The following is a 20,746-nucleotide window of genomic DNA, read 5'->3' as shown; positions in this document are numbered from 1 at the left end:
AATCATTTAAAGTATCTCCTACTTGCAGGAAAGAAAACATTTTTCTTGGAATTGTTTAGGCACTCTCCTATTAGACTTTCCCTAACTTAAATTCCTTCATAGGAAATCACTAAGTACTGGATATTCTCTATATGGTTGGTATTTCTTTTCTAGGAATGTTTTAGTGCTTTAATACACCAGAGTTAAAAGCTGTCTGTCCTTTGTAGTAAATTCTCCTATGACGGTTTTCCCTTTTGAAATAATGGTAATAGGAAATCTGTTAACAGTGTTTCTCAATACTAAAGGTATATTGTTTTATATTATTTGCTGAATTTAACCCAGTATGCTGATTTAAAAAAATGTTCTCTGATGATTATCTCAAATCCAGGAAACCTCAACTCTGATTTGAGAAGTTAGCTCTTGAATTGGACAGTCAGGTTTTTCCTTTTTTATTCCCAGGCCTGTTATATTGGTGGATTTTCCTCTCTTGAGTTCACAATACAAGTTGGGGATAAAACAAATTTACAGTTGTGAGTACATGAAACACAGATTTTATTCTTGTATTGTTATTCATTACTAATTGTATTATTTTCCATATGAACAACTGTAAACCTACTTTTGCCCCACGCTGTATATTTGAAGTAAGCCTTTAACTCAAGTTTGGAGAATAAATTCTAACTTCACAGACACGCAATCTTGCTATTTTGGATTAATGAACTCATTGATTCCATAAGCATACCACAAACATTTTTAGAGAGGATGAAGTTTTTTACTATTCCATTTTGAGGAAGTGATGAGTTTATTCTTTTTTAACAGTCTTTAACTGTTTACTGTCCCCTGAGCATTAATGTCATCCCTTAACGAGTAAATTGCTCAAATTTACTGCAACATAGTTCTGATTTAATATTTTTTAATTCAGACAGTTTAAAACATTTTAAATTATAATTGTGTTAACATGGATGATTTTTTTTTGACTTGCCATTGTCTTGCTGATTCTTAATTATGACTTAAACCATTTTTTGCCTGTATTTTTCCTGTGGGTTGTTTTATTGGTACCCTGATATTTTACAATCATGCAAACTTTATAGTATTTGAAGCCTTGTTTTTGTTTATTTATTTTCTTTCATTGTTTAGGAAGACAGTGCTGGGGAGGGGTAATGCCTATCTTTTATTCATATTACTTCTCACATACTTCAATGACATGTTTTGATTCTAAAAGAGAGAATGTGATACATATATATATTATTTTATTCACATAGGAAAACCTGAAAAATGAAAATTTAAAACATTCCTGAGTGTGACTGTTGCTCATTGTAATTGATTCCGAAGTAAAGGACTCCATTTTATACTAGCATAAAAAACTTAAGTGATCACTAGGAAGGAAACTTGATGAGGTGATGATATTGACACATCCTTAGGCCTGATAAAAGATGCCACAGATTTCTGGTTAGTTTTCTATTTTGAAAAATAGAAACGTATTATTAAATCTTTATCCCATAGTAATTTGGGACTTGATAATGTTTTATCTTTTTTTCTTTATCTGTTGAAAGACTGGGGTTGTTTGACCTACAGAATTTCCCACAGTTTGAGTTTTGTTGGTTATGCACTCAGAAACAATTCAATATTTTTTTCTGTCCTTCATTTTTTCTGAAAACTGACAGCCACATTCAGAGGTTTGACTGGACTCAGGTTTGATTGCTCTGGCAAAAGTGTAGTTGTTGTGTTCCTACCATCAGGAGGCATACAATGTATGGTCTTTACTCTTTCTTGATGTTATTGGCTATTGATGCTTCGTGCCTGTAGAGCTGTTAATTCATTAGTTCAGTGCTATTCTAATTCTGTCTTGTTTTTCATTTATTATCTGAAATAATTTTATAAGAAGATTCCTTTTATGTACTCTTTGGATACTAGTACCATTTATATAAGAAATGTAGGATTACTTGCTTAATTATTTTATTTCCCCAGTTTTCTGGATAATGAACTGGGTCCCAGTTAACCTCAGGGCCATTTAGTGTGGTGTACTTTTTTTTAATTAAAAAAAGATATTGTGATTATGGCTGTGAAAGCTTCTTCACTGAGTCATTTTTAAATGTGCCCATATTTTGTTTTTAATGTGCCCTTTCTTTTTCTTTTTTTATTGTTGTTTTATTACAGTTGTCCCAATTTCCCCCCATTGTTCTCCCCTGCCCTGTTCCCCCTCCCACAAGTCAATCCCCACCCTGTTGTCCATGTCCATGGGTCACTTATACTTGTTCCTTGACTAGACCCTCCCCCTTCTTTTTCCCCTTATTCCTCTCCCCCTCCCCTCTGGTCATTATCTGTTCCTTGTTTCCAGGCCTCTGGTTCTATTTTGCTCATTTGTTTGTTTTGTTCATTAGGTTCCTCTTATAGGTGAGATCATATGGTATTTGTTTTTCACAACCTGGCTTATTTTATTTAGCATATTACTCAGTTCAATTCATGCTGTTGTGAAAGGTAGGACTTCCTTCTTTCTTTCTGCTGCATAGTACTCCATTGTGTAAACGTACCGCAGTTTTTTGACCCACTCATCTACAGATGGGCACTTAGGCTGTTCCCAGCACTTGGCTGTTGTAAATAGCGCTGCTGTGAACATAGGGGTGCACAGGTTCTTTGGAATTGGTGTTTCAGGATTTTGCAGGTATAGTCTCAGCAGTGGAATCGCTGGATCAAAACGCAGTTCCATTTTTAGTTTTTTGAGGAAACCGCATACTGTTTTCCGCAGTGGCTGCACCAGTCTGCATTCCCACCAGCAGTGCACTAGGGCTCCCTTTTCTCTGCATCCAACCGTATTTGTTCAGTGTCTTTGATAGCTTCCTTACTGTTGAATTTGTCAGGATATTCCAGGTTTATCTAGTACATTTCCTTTGCTAAACCAGCTAGTTCTATAAGAAGTCTTGGTTTGTGGAGAATCATATTTCCAGGTCACACAGATGGGCACTAGAGATGGTCATTGCTCCTCTGTTAGTCACTGTGCTAGGCGTTTTCAGTGGACAGAGCTAGGATGTAACTGTGACTTACAAGATGGTACTGATGTTTCCAATGTAGATTCAATGCCATAGAGTTTTCACTTCTTCTCTTCTTCATTTCTGTAATACCTTTCTCCTATATTGAGAATTCTGGCTCTCAAGGAGATGATAGTATTAAAATATCCCATCATTACTCATTTGCTTTATTCCTAATTATAAATATAATGGTCTGAAGACATTAACACCACCAATTTTGATTACTGAAATGGGTTAATTATTTTTGTTTGCTTATGTTTTCTTCATGTCTTCCTCCATTTGTTTATATTTGTGCTGTACCTGCATTGTCAAATCTTATAGCCACTGCTACATTCTATAATCTTTCTGTTTTAAAACTCATGCAGTCTTAATTCTACAATCAGTTGTATATTTAATGGTTATTACTAGTCTTGATTTTGATGTCTCTCTAGGCACTTTGGATGCCCAATGTTAGTTCTCGGCAAGAACTAGGAAGAAAGCATGGGAACAATGTTCCTTAAACTCTTAAGTGTTGTTTGTCTTTATGCTTTATATTTAAAGGTAAATTTAATAGGATGTAAAATCTTTGGCTCAAATTTTTCTTTGTATATTTTAAATATGTTATTCTATTTTCTTTTTGTATTTTTTCTTACAAATCATGTGATGTCTTTGCTTAAATGCCCAAAGGATTTTTTTCTTTTTTCTTTTAAGTACAGTAATTTTAGTAGGAAATGTCTTGGTTCCTTGATCTAAGTGATTATCTCAAGTACACATGGTGCTCTTGTAATATGTAATTATGTATGTGTGTGTGTGTATATGTCTGAGTATGTAAACATGTATTTACACATGTCTACATGCTTAAGACACCCTGGCTGGTTTGGCTCAGTGGATTGAGCGTCGGCCTGCGAGCTAAGTGTCGCTGGTTCGATCTTCCAGTCAGGGCACATCAGAGAAGGAAAACTCTGACTCCAAAAAACCTCCGCTGCCTTTCGGCATACCTCTTCAGGGGAAAGGCTAAGGGAGTAAACCCCGACAGAAAATCCGGAGCCGGAGTCCCTAAGGCGGTTTGACATTGTAGTCAATACCGGCAACTCCTGCGGCGCACCTGAAGCCAAGCTGTATTGACTCCGTCTTTCCCTTGGATCCTTCAGCTGCGAAGAGAGGGGGGGGTCTGCTGCATGGGCAACAGCAGACCCTCCATATCACCCTGCCCAGGCTCTGTAGCTTCAGCTTCACTGGAGAGGACACTCCAGCGTCATCGCAAGATGTCGATTCAACACGGGAGGAGACAGATACCGTGTCACTCCCGAGTCGGACTGCACAGCCATTCTCGGCGGTGCAGATAGACTCTTAAGAAGCTACACCATCGTCTCTCGAGACGGACGGCTGCCGACGACGACATGCTTAAGAAAGCTAGAAAGTTTTCTTAAATTATAGATTTTAAATCTGTCTGTTTTCTTACTTTGGTTTTCTTCTTTAGGGACTCCTATTTTCCTCCATATGCTGGATCCTCTGCCTGTTTCCAATATTTGTTACATTCTTGCAAGTTTTTTAAATCTCTTCTTTTTTAAAAAAATATTTTGGTAAAGTTTTTTTTATCCTTTTACCTTCTAGTTCTTTAGGATCTTGTGTTATGTTTATTTGCTCTTGTTTTTTTATAGTTTAGTTTTCATTATTGAAATGACTTTTGTTTTATTTCTCATTCTTTCTTGGTTTCTGTCTCCTCTTTCTGAATTTTTCGGATTCTGATTTATATTGCTCTTTCATATATTATAGAATTTTGTTATCACTCATGAAACATGTAATTTTTATTATTTAGTATACTTTAGACAAATAAGCAGTTGTAATTAATTTAGATATTGGTTTAAATCAAGGCTTCTACACTGGAATTCTGGCCCTGACTGGGTGACTCAGTGGATTGGTGGTTGTTCTCCAAACCGAAAGGTCACCAGTTTCATTCCCGGTCAAGGCACATGCCTGGGTTGCAGGCCAGGTCCCTGGTTGGCAGCGTGCGAGAGGCCACTGATGGATGTTTCTCTCGCACATCAATGTTTCTCTCCCTCTCTTTCATCCGCCCTTCCCCTCTGTCCAAAAATAAATAAAATCTTAAGAAAAAACTGGAATTCTGTGAATGAACTTCAGAGTTGATAACATTGTTACATTTTATGCAAAGTAGAGTGTATGTATGTGGATTAGCAAAGAACACCCTTTAGGAAGCGAGAGTAAATTTTCTCCACAAAAAAATTAAAGATAAGAACCTTTGGTTTGTATAGGAAATATCCTCGATTATTTTAATGATTGAAGTTATAAGAAATGAAAACAAATTATAGATATAGTAATTTTAAGATACAGGCAATCCCAGAGAATATATTTCTTTAATTTCACGATCTATTTGCTTATGCTTTTTCTCATTTTATGCAGATGGAGGGAACGAGGAACCACCAGATCGAAGACAGTCAAGTGTAGACTCACGCCAAGGCCGCTCTGGGCAAGGTAAATTTTCATTGAATTGATTATTATATTAAAAAGAAAAGATATCAGCTATACCTTCCTAGTACTTGATCTGAGGATTGGGGTTTTCGCTGGGTTTAGTTTAGCTATTCGAGGGTTTTAAATTTAGGGCTTTAAATGTTACAGTCTTAAAGTTCATATGATATCATTTGTTCAAGCTAAAAGAAAATGAAGAATAGTCTCATGTCATTTTTAAAATGATATTAGGGTTTTAAGTAGTTGTGGAGCGTCGTGGCGTATGTCTGTATATCACTTTTGGAGTATAACTAGAAGTATCAATAAATGTTTAACAGTGACATTTGTTGGAGTATCATCACATTGGCTTTTTAAAATTTCATCAATGCTGTGTTTGTAGTCTTAGCTCTTAGAAGAATGAATTGGCTTTTGTTTATAATTAGTGTCTTAAATTAGGATCTTCTTATTTTCCTATTCTGTTTAAAATTCACCATATGCTTTTAATTGGTTTTTTGAAGTGACAGCTTCCAAACAAGGTAAAAATATTATGTAACAGTGAAATTTTTGTAGGTCTTCCCTTAATTACCTTGTTTAAAAGTACCTCACTAGCACTTTCTTTTTTATTTATAGTACTTAACACCTTTGTATTTATTTTATTTTCTTTGTCCAAAACTAGAATGAATGTTTCATGACTGCAGAGATTTTCATCTGAGTTATCCATTGCTGTATTTTCAGTGCCAAGAATGAGCTCCTGGTATATAGTAGTTACTGAAAAAATATTGTTGAATGAATGAAATGATCTCTTAAGAGAATGAGAATTGAGAACCCAAAATGATGATATATTACAAACTTTCACGCAGTCATTACTGAGTTTGGTTTTTAGAGACTCTTTACTTAACAGTAAAACAAGCTTAGCTATACAGATGTACAAGCGTGTGGAAGCTCCTGGTTCATATAGTCCACAATCCTGTTCCTTTTTATCTTCAACTTTTTCTTTTCCAGTTTTAGAGTTGCATTATTTTTATAAAATAGTTTGTTGCAGGTTAATTTGGAAATTTTAATTTATACTACTACTTAGTCATTTTGAGGAATCTGGTGAAAAAGAAAGACACATAAAGGTAGTCATCAGAGATTTCTTAAATAAAGAGCTCAGCTAGATCACTCCATGTATCAAAACTGTCACTCAGCCTTTGAGTCCTCTTATCCTAAGTATGAGCAGGTAATAAAAGATTACTAGATATTTAAAGAAACCCTCTAATGTATGAAAGATGGAGAACAGAAATTTTGCAGAAGGAAATAATAGAACCATTATTATTAAATCCTTAGGGAAATAAGAGAAAATAATAGTCATGAAACAAGAAGGAGATACTATAAAAGAATAATATTCTGATCTTTAAAAGAGGCTTTCAACATTAAAATTCCGATAGCAGAGACCAAAAGCTTTTAGAAGTGTTAAAAAATTAATGTTGAAGAACTCTGAAAAAGCTGAGCAAAAAGACGAAGATTATATAAAAGAAGTGAGGCGCATTAAGAAACTCACAGGACCAGTCCAGGAGTTTCAATATTTAAATGATAGTTGTTCCCAAAAGAAAGAACAGAGAAAATAGGAAAGAAATAATCAATAAATGGTTCAAGAGAACTTTCTTGAACTTGAGGTTCCTGGTTGAAAGGCCTACTGAGTATTTGGTACAATGGATGAAGATAAACACAGAGACACATTGTGGTGAAATTTCAAATTACTGGGCCAAACAGATCTTTCATGCTTCCAGAGACGAAAAAACTTGTCAAATACAAAGTAACAGGAATCAACTGGCTCTGGACTACTCAGTGGTAGCATTGGAACCTAAATGAAAAATGGAGTAGTATCACTTTAAAAGTTTTGAAGGAAAATAATTTCAACCTTAATATTCCATGTGAATCAAAACTGTTAATCAGATATAAAAATAAAATTAAGATGTTTTAAGACATAAGGTGGTTTTTTTCATTTGTTTCTTTTTTTTTTTTTTTTTTCCTGTCTTGTACTCCTCTCTATGAATATGTTGGAGGTTGTAATCCATCAAAAATGAGAAAGTCAGCCAAATAAAAGAAATGGGTTACAGGAAATGGGAAATTTAACAAAGGAGAAAGTGAAGAAATCTTCAGGATGACAATGAAAAGACAGGGACAGGGGACAGCCAGACCAGATTGGAGTAGGTTAGAAGACTCATCCTCAGGAAATAAGAGTGATAGAAACCTGATGCATTTAATTATCTTTAGAAAAGCTTTAGACAAAAGGCTCAGGTTTGAATTGGTGATAAATACATAAAATAATGTGAAAAAATTTGTAAACTCAGGGGAAAACAATGTGTAGGAAAGATGTTAGAATAAGTCCAGTCCTTGGGACAGGGTGTGGGATAGCTGATGTCCATGTCATTCACCTCCAGTAGAAAACCTTATAAGTTTAATCAGCTTTGGTGTAATATTTTCATTATTTAATTTGGACCATTATGGTTAGGAAGGAGTGCTCTAAAGCAAGATGAGAAGATCTGGCTTGTGTGGCCTGATTTTGTGCAGTTGATAGATTTGGTTCACTAAGCCAATTTAATTATTTTTACATCTGTGTTCATGTGGGATACCGATCTTCAGTGTTCTTGTCTTGTAATGTCTGATTTTGATATCAGGGTAATGCTGCCCTTATAGAATTAGTTGAAAGTTGAAGGATATTTCCTTCTTTTCAGTTTTCTGGAAGATTTTGTTTAGAATTGCCATTCATTCTTCTTTGTGGGAAAGTTTTAAAATACACATTGAGTTTCTTTAATATATATAGAACTATTTGAATTATCTATTTCTTCTTAAGTGATCTTTTAAAATCTGTAGAGGCTGTACTGGTGTCACCTCTCATTCTAGATACTGGAAATTTGGGTCTTCTTTTTTATTGTCCTGTTCATTCTAAATAGAGTTATATCAATTTTATTGGTCTCAAAACATCAGTGTCAGTTTTCAGTTATTTTCTGTATTGCTTTTCTGTTTTCTGTTTCATTGATTTCTGCTTTATTATTTCCTTTCTTTGACCTGCTTTGTGTTTAATTTCCTCCTTTAGTAGTTTCTTAATGTAGAACTTGAGGCCATTGATATCTGAACTTTCTTTTATTTTTTATTTTTAATATGCTTTATTGATTATGCTGTTACAGTTGTCTCAATTTCTTTTCCAGTTGTTCCTTTCCACCCAGTGACCCCCCCTCCAGTTGTCCCCCACCCCTTAGTCCATGCCCATTGGTTGTGCATATAGTTCTTCTCAACATCTTTCTATCTACTCCACTCACTCCTACTATGCTTCCTAATTCCTGTACCATCTCCCTCCCTTTCCCCACTTCCTCCTCCCTGCTGACCTCCACCCATAATGTTCCCCATAACTATAATTCTTTTCCCACTCTTGTTGCCTAATTAGTTTGCTTTTGATTCAATTCCCTAGCTTCTGTTGTTGGTTGTTGGGATACAGTTTTCATTTTAATGTTCATAGTTTTGATCCTCTTTCTCCTCAACAAGTCCCTTTAACATTTCATATAACAGTGGTTTTGATCTGATGAACTCCTTCAGTTTTACTTTGTCCTGGAAGCACTTTCTCTGCCTTTCTATTCTGAATGACAGCTTTGCTGGATAGAGTAATTGTGGTTGTAGGTTCTTGCTTTTCATTACTTTGAATATTTCTTGCCAGTCCCTTCTTGCCTGCAGAGTTTCTTTTGAGAAATCGGTTGATAGTCCTTTTGGGACCCCTTTGTATGTAATTCTCTTCTTTTCTCTTGCTGCTTTTAAGATTCTCTCTTGACCCTTAATTTTTGACACTTTGATTATAATGTGTCTTGGTGTGGTTCTCCCTGGGTCCAGTATTTTTGGAGCTCTGTGGTTCCTGGACCTGTAAGTCTATTTCCTTCCCCAAGTTCGGGAAGTTCTGCTTCATTATTTTTTCACGTAATTTTTCAATTTCTGGTTCTTCTTCACCTTCTGGCAACCCTGTGATTTGGATGTTGGCCTGCTTATGGCTGTTCCATAGGTTTCTGAGTCCCTCCTCATTTTCCTCACTTTTCGTTTCCTTTTTCTGTGCTGGTTGACTGTTTGTTCCTTTTGTATGTTTCGATGTGTTGATTTGATCCCTGGTTTTCCTTCCCTCACCACTAGTTTCATATGTGTTTTCATTCATTTCAGCAAGACTAGCCTTCATTCCTTCCCTGTCTTGTTTAAGATCTGCTGTTAGGTCTGCAAGCATTCATATAACCAAAGCTCCGAACTGTGCCTCAGAAAGATTTCCTATCTGCTGAGCCGTTAGATTAGATATTTGCTGTCTGGTCAGCTGCATGACTAGGATCTCTATCATGATCTGTGCCATGCTGACAGTTTTGTGTTTACCTTTGCTTCCTGGGTGGGGCTGTCACACCTCCTACGCTATAGGGGATTGAACCCCGTGCACTCATTGCTACAGGACAACCCTTCTCACCACGCTGTGGCATTTTCTGTGGGGGTGGGGGTCCAAGATGGATTCCTGCCATTCACTCTTCGCTGAGAGACTGGGAGCCTCCTCCTCCATCCCCACCCCCTCCATCCCTCACAGTCCAAAGCAGTGGGGGTCTGCCTTCCCCAGTGTTGGAATCGCAAGCTTGACGGGTCTGGTCTGTAGCCAGGGGTACTCCCCAGGCGCTTCTCACCTCCCCTTAAGTACAGGTGTTTGTGCTTACCGCCGTCCCGCCGCTGTCACTGCAGCTGCTGCTGCCAGAACAGCTTGACCTCTCCGCCCCGGCTCACCCCTCCTACCCATCTGGATGAGCACCACTTCTTTATAACTTTATACGTTGGACTTCCATTTATTTTCTGAACTTCCATTTATTTTCTAGAACTACTGGTTATTTCTGGTTTTGCGGTAGTTGTATTCCTTCTCAGTTGTGGAGGGAGACAGAGCATGTCGGTCTAGGCCTCCATCTTGGACAGAAGTGAACTTCCTTCTCTAACACAGAAATTTTAGTGCTACCAAGTCCCCTTTATGTCTTGCTTTACCTGCATTTCACATACTTTGATGAGAAGTGTTTTCATTTTTATTTAAACAAAGTAGTGTCTAATTTCCCTTTTGATTTCTTTTTTAAACCCAGGTGTTAATCAGAAGTGTGATAGTACAGTTTCCAAGCACTTGGGAATTTTCCAAATATCTTTCTCATAATGATTTCTATTTGAATTTCAGTGTGGTCAAAGAACAGCCATTCTGTGAATTGAATGATTTTTTATTGATACCTGTATAATGGCCTATGAAATAATCTGTCTTAAATGTATTGTGTGCACTTAAAAGAAAAATGTGTAACGTTCTATAAGTGTCAGTCTTGTCAAGTTGATAGTGTTGTTCAAGTCTTGTGTTCCTTGCTGATTTTTTGTCTGTGTGTTCTGTCAGTTTTTAGGAGAGAAATATTGAAATCTCAGATTGTAAATGTGGATTAATTTATTTTTCCTTACAATTTTATCACATTCCTCATACCACTAATCCTCTGGCAGAAAGTATTCCCCTTCCTCAGAGATTTAAATATTCCCTCAGCTACAGCTGCTAGAAGTAAAACAGGGTTACCTGGGGGCAGACCTGGAAGAGAAGGGCAAAAAAGGAAAAAAGCCAGGGATTTCTTCCACTCTCTCTGTCCCATATACAGTACCTCTTCCCACACCTTATTCATACTGGGAGAGAAGATTGTCTTGTATCTTTCTGTTTGTCCTTGGTGTGCAATTCCAGGATTTGGACTGCCTTCGAGTTCAGGCTAGAAGTTTGAGGACATAAGAAACAATAGGAAATACGCCATTGAGTTTGTTGTCCTTCAAGTTCTGGTTTCCTTCCACAATTTGGCTGCTACTACAGGTATCCCCCGTATAACATGGTACTTCTATAAACATGGTTTCACTCTAACACGGTTAGAGAATTGGGGAAAACTCCCATGTAACACGAAATTAGGGAAATCCGCATACAATACTGAATGTGATGAAAGCTTTTAAGAGCAAAAGATAACTCATTTAAAATTTTTCATTCGTTCATGTACTTATCAATTTACTCTAAAGAGTGTAAAGGAAGGCCTAGACTTAGCCAAACAGTTAAGAGTCATATTTCTTAAATGAAGATCCTTGCACTGAAAGGAGCACAAAGTTTAAGAGAGAACTTCAAGTGCTTAGCAATGTATAATGACATTTATACAGCTCTCTCAGCTAAAAGTAAGCCATCTAAAAATTAAAGATTTTTTGCAAAAAGTAGAGCATAGAAATCAAGATAATGCTGAAGAAAGTTCAGAGGATGAGGCTATCTTGTCAAAAAGAAAATGCATTTGGTTAATGGAGCTTAGTAGTGATGACGAAGAAAACATTACTTATTAATACGTAATACATTAATATTACATATGTAAAATATTCATATTAATATGTAATACTTTTGATGAAAATTCCTTTAATAAAGATATTTCTCTCAATTATAAAAATATAATAGTATGTTTTTAAAATTTTTAGAACCTAATACCCCTTTTGGTACTAGTTCTTGTTTCGTATAACATGGATTTGCCTAACACGACATTTGTTAGGAACCTAACAACCATGTTATATGGGGGTTACCTGTATTTACTTTTAGAGTCCTCAGATTGCTGCTCCATCATTCTTTCCAGGGTTTTTCAGTTACATTCAGGGTGTCAGTTTACATCATTTAAGGTGGAGTGTGCTTATTCCACCTCAATCCAGAACCAGAGTCCTTTCATTTTATTATATTTTGTATTTGCCTCTCTGGAGGGATGATATTCAAAATATTTAGTAATGAGTAGGCCATAAGTCTCAACCAACCAGAACAGAGGCCAGTTTATTCAGAACAAACACTAATTTTAAACAACAGATATGCCTATATAGGTGCATAATGCATGATAAACTGCCCTACCCAATTGTTATTTAATGTCTCTTCTATAATAATAGCGGACATGGAAGGTAAGGTGTCTGGTTAGGTGTCTTATCCTTCGAGCATGAGTGCTTTCTCCTGTGTGTTAATTAGCTAGATTGGCCTCTGATCTGTCTCTTGGGTGCAGTGGATTCTGACTCAGACATTCCCACCCACAGTCATTGCTCTACTTCAGAGGCAGAGACCTCTCATGCCCTTCTGCTTGTCAAATGTAGGAGGTGGGAGAGGGCCTGACTGCTGGGACTAAAGCAGGTCCCACCCCTCTTATTCAGATTGCTGCCCCTTGGCCCTTCCTGTTTCTCATATCTCTGGTGTCTGTGCTTAAAACAGACCTGGAAACACTCATCTTTCAGTTATCCTCCTACAGATGCTCTGGGCTATAATTTTTTTTCAGTCTAATTGCATCTAGTTTCTGTTTTCCATGGATTTCTTAACATTTCTCTTACATTATTGTTTTATAATGCTTTAAGGATTTGTTTTTTTTTAAATATATTTTCTGTTATTTCCACATCACCTATGTTGTTGCTATTTTAGTCTGAACTACCATCATTTTTTCTTTACTACTATAACATGTCTTAACATACTATTTTTATTCTTGTCGACATATAGTCTATTGTTCATTTGATAGCAATAGTTCTCTTATTAAGACAAATCAAATCATATATTTCCCTAAACTTGAAAAAGAATTCTCCAGTGGCTTCCTATCGCATTCAGAATAAACTCCAGAGTCTTTATCATTCCCTACCTGAGTTGCTCTTTTCCTGATGCTATAACTCTGTCTTCTCAATTCCTCCATTGTCAGTTCTGTTTCATCTGTGCTGGCCTTTTTGCTTAAACATGTTAAGAGTGTTTTCTTGGCTATAGATTTCTGCTTAGGTGGAAAAAAGCCTTCTCTAACCATCCTCCCTAAATACCTGACCATCACCATCATAGTATTTATCACTATCTGAAATTAATTAATTCTTTACTTGTTTATTGTCTCAACTACCAGAAAACAGGTTTCATGTGAGCAGAGACTTTGTCTTGTTCATCACTGTAGCTCTAGAACACTTGCATATACAAATGTATCAGTGTTTGTTGAATGGAAGAATGAGCAAATACTTAGTGTGCTTGGGAAAGCATGTTGTGTGGCCTGGCCACCTAATGAGTTGATGTCCACTTCTGTTACGTCACTGAAAAAGTAAAGCAGTGTGAGAAATATGTTGAATGTGGGTGGTTTGTCAAACTGTCAACTATTGATTTGTGTACAGATAAGACTCTTGAAATATGACTGTAAAACTGATGTGCCATTTTAACCCCAGTATGGCCTTCTAAGGTTGGGTGGTTATTTTCTGTTTTCCAGTAGTATAGTATATTGTATATAATTAGATTATACTATTTACTATGTTTGGTGTTATTTGTTGGATTTCTATTTTTCATGGTAAGCTAGGAGTTTATTAACAGTAGAATCTACCACAGTGCTAGCTAGCATTTTGCATTTAGACCATCAGATTGTTAAAGGAAACTCATCAGTTCTAGGAATTCTGATTCTGTCTTTTAGGAATCATGAGTTCCTTCATCAGAATTGTTTCATTGCTGTTGTTGTATTAGCTCTATTTTTTTGCATCAAATGATTTTTTTTTTTTTATGTAGAGGTCATTTATACATAAACTAAACTTTTTGATTCTAGATATTAAATAAGTGCACAAGCCCAAGTAATTTGGTATAAACTCAATTTTGATTTACTTTTGCAAAGATCACATTATACAGACATTGTTAGGCTCTGATATACAAGATGTGTATTGATGTAACAGTGCCTATGACCAACTCATGCTGGAAACTGTACAGTGTCTGGCTTTGCATGATTCCCATTATTTAGAGCCAGTTTTCTTTGGTAAGTTTGTGCTGGTGTGTCTATAGTAATAATATACTAAATTATAAAATATGCTATCATCTGATTCTTTCCTTGTAAATATATAAAACATTTAGTAGAAATGAGATGTTCATACTCTTGAAACATACACAAATTATTTTTCAGTCTGGTAAATTACAAATATTTCTTTATTAAGCCAGCAGTGTCTTATTATATAGAATGATAAAGAAAATTATTTCAGTATTCAGTGTATAATTTCTGTATCTCAAACAATATATGTGGCATAGAGGCATCGCTATGGCTCATCAATAATCCACAAAATTATTTTGTTGTTTTAGTAGTTTATCATTATGATAAAAAATAATTTAACTTTCAAAGTAGATTGCTTTAAGAATAAAGAAAATAAACATAACATTTAATAATACAAGGTCTGCCTGGAAAAAGTCCAGCCATAGTTAATATAATGAGAACAGTTTACGTGAGATTGTTGTAACCTGGCAGCCAAGAAGAGTGGACTGGAATGCACATGTATGAACAATGACGACTTCACTGTACTAGTGAGTGGTGGTGGTAGATGCTATTGAGTGAGCATGTGGACTGTGTGGCCATCACATTAAAAATGACTGAGCAGATAGAGCCATGAAACTACATCAGATTTTGCATTAAGCTTGAACATTCCTCCATGGGAACTATTCAGATGATTCAGAAGGCCACAGCTATGGGCTATTGATGATTGGCAACTTCATCACGACAACTTGTTTGCTTATGCATCATGCAGAGTTTTTTTGAGAAACATCAAATGCCCCACGTGACTCAGTCCCCCTACAGCCCAGATTTGGCACCCTGTGACTTCTTGCTTTTCCCAAAACTAAAATCACCTTTTAGAAAGGGAAGAGATTTCAGGCCAGTGATGGTATTCAGGAAAATACAATGGGGCAGATGATGGCGATTGTGAGAACTGTGTGAGGTCCCAAGGTGCCTGCTTTGAAGGGGACTGAGGTGTCATTGTCCTTTGTACAATGTTTCTTGTGTCTTGTATCTTCTTCAATAAATGCCTCTATTTTTCATATTACATGGCTGGATACTTTCTAGACAGACCTCATATATATCTTCCAGGTTCTGGGCTAGGTACTCTCATATGATCCTCATTTATTTTTCAGAGTAATACTCCGAAATAGGTATTATTTTCAGTAGGAAATAATTAGACTTTATACTGATCTATACCCAAAGTTTCATTTATATCAGTCTCGTTAGTAGCATGTATTTATAACTTTTTCTTTCTGATATTTAAAATACAAATTTCTTTGTTGGTGGTTGGATAAGAATTGAAAGAAAAGATCTGACCTTAAATGATAAATCCTTCTGAATTGTCTTTATTTCTGGTCCAGTATTTCTTCAGAGATATAACTTCTTGATTATTCTTTGTGTAATACCTTTCTTCCATAAAATTAAACTTGATATTGGCCTTCTAGCCAATAATTTCTTATTATCTTGGGGTGCTAGGGATGTGTCACTGAGCTCCTACTGGCTTATGCAAGGATGTGGGGGTATGTGTGTGTGTGTATTAGTTTAAAATTAAAAAACAAAACAAAACATGGTTTTAGTTCTCTTCTCCCACAGTTAACAGCATAACCTGGCCATATCTCCAAGGACATACTTAAATTATAATTTCTTAAAGTCTGTGTAATGGTCCATAGCATTAGTAAATCATTATTTATTTTGCTATTCCCTCATCGATGGGTGTTCATATTTTCAGAGTGATTCATAGTCATTTATTTAGTAACATCTTAAACTTTTGGAATCTGCAACCCCAAGCACATTTTATGTCATAACATATGAAGTATCTTACTCAGTTAACACTGGAAGCTTTGGAGAGGACACTCCTTGTTGATGTGTCTATGAAAGAAAGGGAATAAAAACATGGCAGCTATAAAGTTTGGAAAAGATATGTTGGAATCTAGAAAGATTTTGATTTAATATATTTTTACCTGAATTTTCCTGGCAAGCGATAACAGAAAAACCTCTTTGAAAAACTTTATAAATTTTAATGAAGGTTCATAGACAGTTGGATAACAAAGGACAGGAAGGAACCTATTGGTAAAGCCTAGGGTAAAATTATTGTTGAGGAAATATATACGTATATATTTTTGTTTTCTTTTGTTTGAGGAGCAGTTTGGATTTAATAAATTTTATTCCTAGTGAGAGATTGAAGAGCTGGTTCCCACAAGGGGGCAGACTAAGACAACCTGAAAACCTTCACACTATAAACAATATTTTAAATTCATAGTTGATTTATTAAGAAGGAAGGGGAAACCATCAGGAGCTAGAAATGAGTACAGAGATCATTGACTAACTATCCATGAATGGTACCATATATTGGTGGCATCCACCTCCCTCTTTCCCAGTGCATGTAACATGTATGGACTGTTGGCAGGTAGACACTCAGTGGTGGTTATGGCCAGATTGGCACTGGTGAGTGGAAGTCCGTATTGCCAATCCCATGTATAAATCCCATCCCTGTTACCATGCCTCTTTGTGAATGAGCCCACTGGCAAGAATAGAATGGTTAGGTAAAGATACTGGCTGAGTCCTCCAAACCAGTTATTTTATTTACTGGGTTATCATGCATCTAAATCTGCAGAGTTTGCTCTTTGGTAAGCATTTACATGGGACATAACTTACACCATATTCTTTGCCCTTTTAAGGAGGTCTATCCATATACTTCCATCTCCAAATTTCCTTGTCACCAGTTTTCTATCACTCATTCCAAAGCCCTGAATATCCAGTCACATCATTAAACACTATCCATGAGTCAGTGTAGAACAGTACCTTTGTCATCTCTCCTTGCAGGCAAAATGAGCAACTAGGTATCCTGTTCACCCTGCTCACATTTCTTCCAAGAAGGGTTTCCCTTCATCACTGCCCTTTAGGACTCCCCCAGGGTAAAGTTGTGATGTTGTCATCCTCATGCTATCACACAGAGCTATCAGTAAACAAGCCTGAGTACTGCCTCCCATCCCTCCTCCCCAACTGTGAGGTAGTCACAGAGAATTCTTCATGAAATCAAATATATTCATATTGGGAGAAAAGGAGCAATATAACAGGAGTAGAAACCTTGGGCATCTAGGCCACTTGCTCATGCAAATTATTTATGCCTTTAGGACCTGCTCAAGCTTGCTCTCATATATACTTCCTTTTGATGATGAAGTGCTACACTATACACCAACCATATTGCTTTTTTTGGTTCAACAATACTCAGTTCATGGTGGGCTGCCTAGGTCACATGGTAACATGGTGGCTCATGGTCAAGCATTCATTGTAAGCCCCTGTGGTAAGCCAAAAACTGTTTTTCCAAAAAAAAGGATAATAGTTACTTGCACAGGATGGCATAGTTTTAAAATAAAATACTAGAGGTTTGCTCTGAGATTCGCTTACATTTCTCCAATAAGCCCCACACAAGATCCCTATCTGCCACGGATACTTAAGCAACATGGATATGGTGGGTTATATTACCCAAGTGGCAAAGCAGCTTTCGTGGCAGCGCATACTTGTTTCTGAGCCTTTTATTGTTCTGGGCCTTCCTCACACCCAGCAGTCTCCTTGGTAAATGGTTCATAGTAGCATACCCATGAGGTACAAGCTGCTTCAAAAATCGAAGGGACATTGCACATCTTTCTCATCAGTAAGAGAGAGAGTAGGTGCAGCAACTTCTGCACCTTGGAAGGGTTCTCTTGGGTTGCTTAAGGCCACGAGGCTCACAGCAGTTTCACCATTGTGGAAGACCTGAATTCTTGCAGGATTTATTTCCCACCCTCTGACATCCATGTGTTTTACCACAGTGTCTAGCTCAGCTGCCTCTTCCTGTTTCCCAAGTCTAATTCGCATGACATTACCGGTGTAGTAGACCAGCATGGTGGCCTATGGAATGGAAATGCAGTTAAGGTCCCTGTGGATTAGATTATTACCTGGAGCAGGAGAACTAATAGAAGGTAGGGCAGTGAAAATGTATAGCTGACTCTGACAGCTGAATGTATACTGCTTATGATGATCTCATTATTAAGTTAATAAATGCAAACCAGGTGCCAGGGATATATTGATTTGCTTTAGCAACAAAACCACATATAAAACAGTAGCAGCAGTAGGAGTCAAAAATTCACTGTCATTTTCCAAGTTCTGTCCTGCTTCTGCATAAACCATACAGACAAGTTGAATGGGAATATCACAGCAGTTATTATCACCCTTGGATCTTTCTAGTGTTTAATGATTGGACCACACTTTTACTCTGGAGACTGAATGTGATTTTGGATTTAGGTCTGAAACTTCACTGTGCACTATAGTAGTCAGTCATTGGCTACACATGGTATTGAGTAGTTGAAATGTGGCTGGTCTGAAGGGAGCTGTGTTGTATGTGTAAAATACACACCAGATTTTCTCTCTCTCTTTTTTTCAAGAATGTTTGCCTTTACTTATTGAAACATTGTAATAGTTGCTCTAAGGTCTTTAGTTTTTATTCTATTTTTATTTTATTATTTTTTAAAAATCATCACTCAAGGACATTTTTTATTGCTTTTTAGAGAGCGAGGGAGAGGTAGAGAGAGATAGAGATAGATATTGATGTGAGAGAGAAACTTTGATTGCTTGCCTTCTCATACACGCCCCAACCAGGGATTGAAACTGCAGCCTGGGCATGTGCCCTGACTGGGAATCCAACTGGTGACCTTTCTGTCTGTGGGACAGTGCTCCAATCAACTGAGCTACACCAGCCAGGGCTTGGTTTTTAATTCTAACATCTGTGTAATATCAGGAATGACATCTGTTTATCGACTTTTTCTTCTCAAATTGAGATTTTCCTGTTGGATTATATGCCATGTAATTTTGGATTATATCCTGCGCACTCTAAATATTATATGAGTTTTCTTTCATTATTTTTTTCAAATAAGTTTTCAATTTCTTGCTCTTCTTCTGGCATCCTTATAATTTGGATGTTGGCACTTTTGGAGATATTTCAGATCCTTCTTATTCTCTCCTCATTTTTTCGAATTCTTGTTTCTTTATTCTGTACTGGTTAACTGTTTATTTCTTCCTTATGTTCAAAACCATTGATTTGAACCCCAGCTTCCCTCCTTTTACTATTGGTTCACTGTGGATTTTTCTTTATTTCACTCAGTGTAGCTTTTACTTCTTCCTTTATGCATTTGCCATACTCAGTGGCATCCTTATCACCAGTGTTTTGAACTCTGCATCTGATAGGTTGGCTATCTCTGTTTCACTTAGTTCTTTTTCTGGAGTTTTGATCTGTTCTTTCACTTGGACCATATTTCTTTGTCTCCTCTATTTGGCAGCCTCCCTGTCTTTGTTTTTGTTTATTAGGTAGAGCTGCTTTGACTGCCTGTCTTGGTGCACCTGTTACGATGTAAGGGGCAGGGTCCTAGGTATTTGCCAGTGCAGGGCAACCCATTTCACTGCTTTGTGGCCCTGTACGTAGGGGAGGTGTCAGAGAGGGAACTATGCCTCTTTCTGGGCACTTGCCCCATTTCCAGTCACTTCGCCCACTTCCTGTATACAGCTGGCACCTCTCTAGCTGTTGCCCTGGTGGTGGTGGTTCCCATGATGGGTGGGTTTGCATGCATTCTAGGACTGTGGGAACCCTCTAAATGAACTCTCCTCAGAGATGAGCAGTTTCCTCTGCCACCCCAACTCCCACTGGTTTATTTTTCTTTCCTTCCTTCCTTCCTTCCTTCCTTCCTTCCTTCCTTCCTTCCTTGTTTCTTCCTTCCTTCCTTCCTTCCTTCCTTCCTTCCTTCCTTCCTTCCTTTATTCAGGTGGTTGGCAATCTGAGAAGACAGCGGGTTTGTAACCTAACAGACTGTCTTAAGTTCCACTATGAACAGACTTTTTATAAGGAGAAGAAAAGTGTAGATAAGGGATTTGGAATTCGGGAAAAGGTTAACTGGATAAAAGCTACAGCATTCTTTCATCTGTGTCCTGGGCAGTGGTCTTTGTACTCTGGGCGGTTGTCACCTCACCCTGGTGCACAATGGCTCAGATAGCATCTTGATAACCTTGCAGTCCTCCTGAGGCACAAAGGTGGAACTGCTTATGGTTACCTGGGGTTAAGGCCAGTCATGCCTTTAGTTCCTGAAACAATAGCTCCCTCCATGTTTCTCTCCCCACCGCTCCTCCTACTGGTTTTCACAGCCAGAATCTATGAGGCTTTATTTTCCCAGCTGGAACCCTGTGCTGCGTGTTCTGGCCTTGGGCTGGGATCGTTCCCCAGGTGTCCCTCCAGTTTTTATCCACCACACATGAACGTGGGACCACCCGTTCCAGTGGCTGCCGCTGCCTCGCCATCGCCACACCACGTCCTCTCCTCCCTGCTCCCTGTCTCCCTGTCTCCACCCCTCCTACCAGTCTGGATGAATATTTCTTCTTTAAATCTTCTATGTTGGACTTCCATACAGTTTGATTTTCTGATGGTTCTGGTTGTTTTTTGTTCTGAGTTAGTTGTGGCCCTTC

At 37.3% G+C, this 20,746-nt stretch overlaps 1 protein-coding gene across 2 annotated transcripts in view; it reads left to right on the top strand.

The window, feature by feature from the left end:
• The window catches only part of TANC2 (tetratricopeptide repeat, ankyrin repeat and coiled-coil containing 2), a 275,799-nt gene that overhangs the window by 61,238 nt on the left and 193,815 nt on the right, over positions 1–20,746 (top strand). For both annotated transcript variants that reach the window (XM_090292221.1, XM_090292222.1), the window contains exon 3: positions 5,403–5,474. In XM_090292221.1, the coding sequence (XP_090148347.1) occupies positions 5,403–5,474 (72 nt within the window). The remainder of the gene's footprint in view (positions 1–5,402; positions 5,475–20,746) is intronic.

Source organism: Furipterus horrens, unplaced genomic scaffold, assembly GCF_987537825.1.
Source record: "Furipterus horrens unplaced genomic scaffold, mFurHor1.1.pri manual_scaffold_11, whole genome shotgun sequence".
Lineage (NCBI taxonomy): Eukaryota > Metazoa > Chordata > Mammalia > Chiroptera > Furipteridae > Furipterus > Furipterus horrens.
The sequence above is the reverse complement of the archived record's forward strand: the minus strand, read 5'-3'. Positions and strand labels throughout refer to the sequence as shown.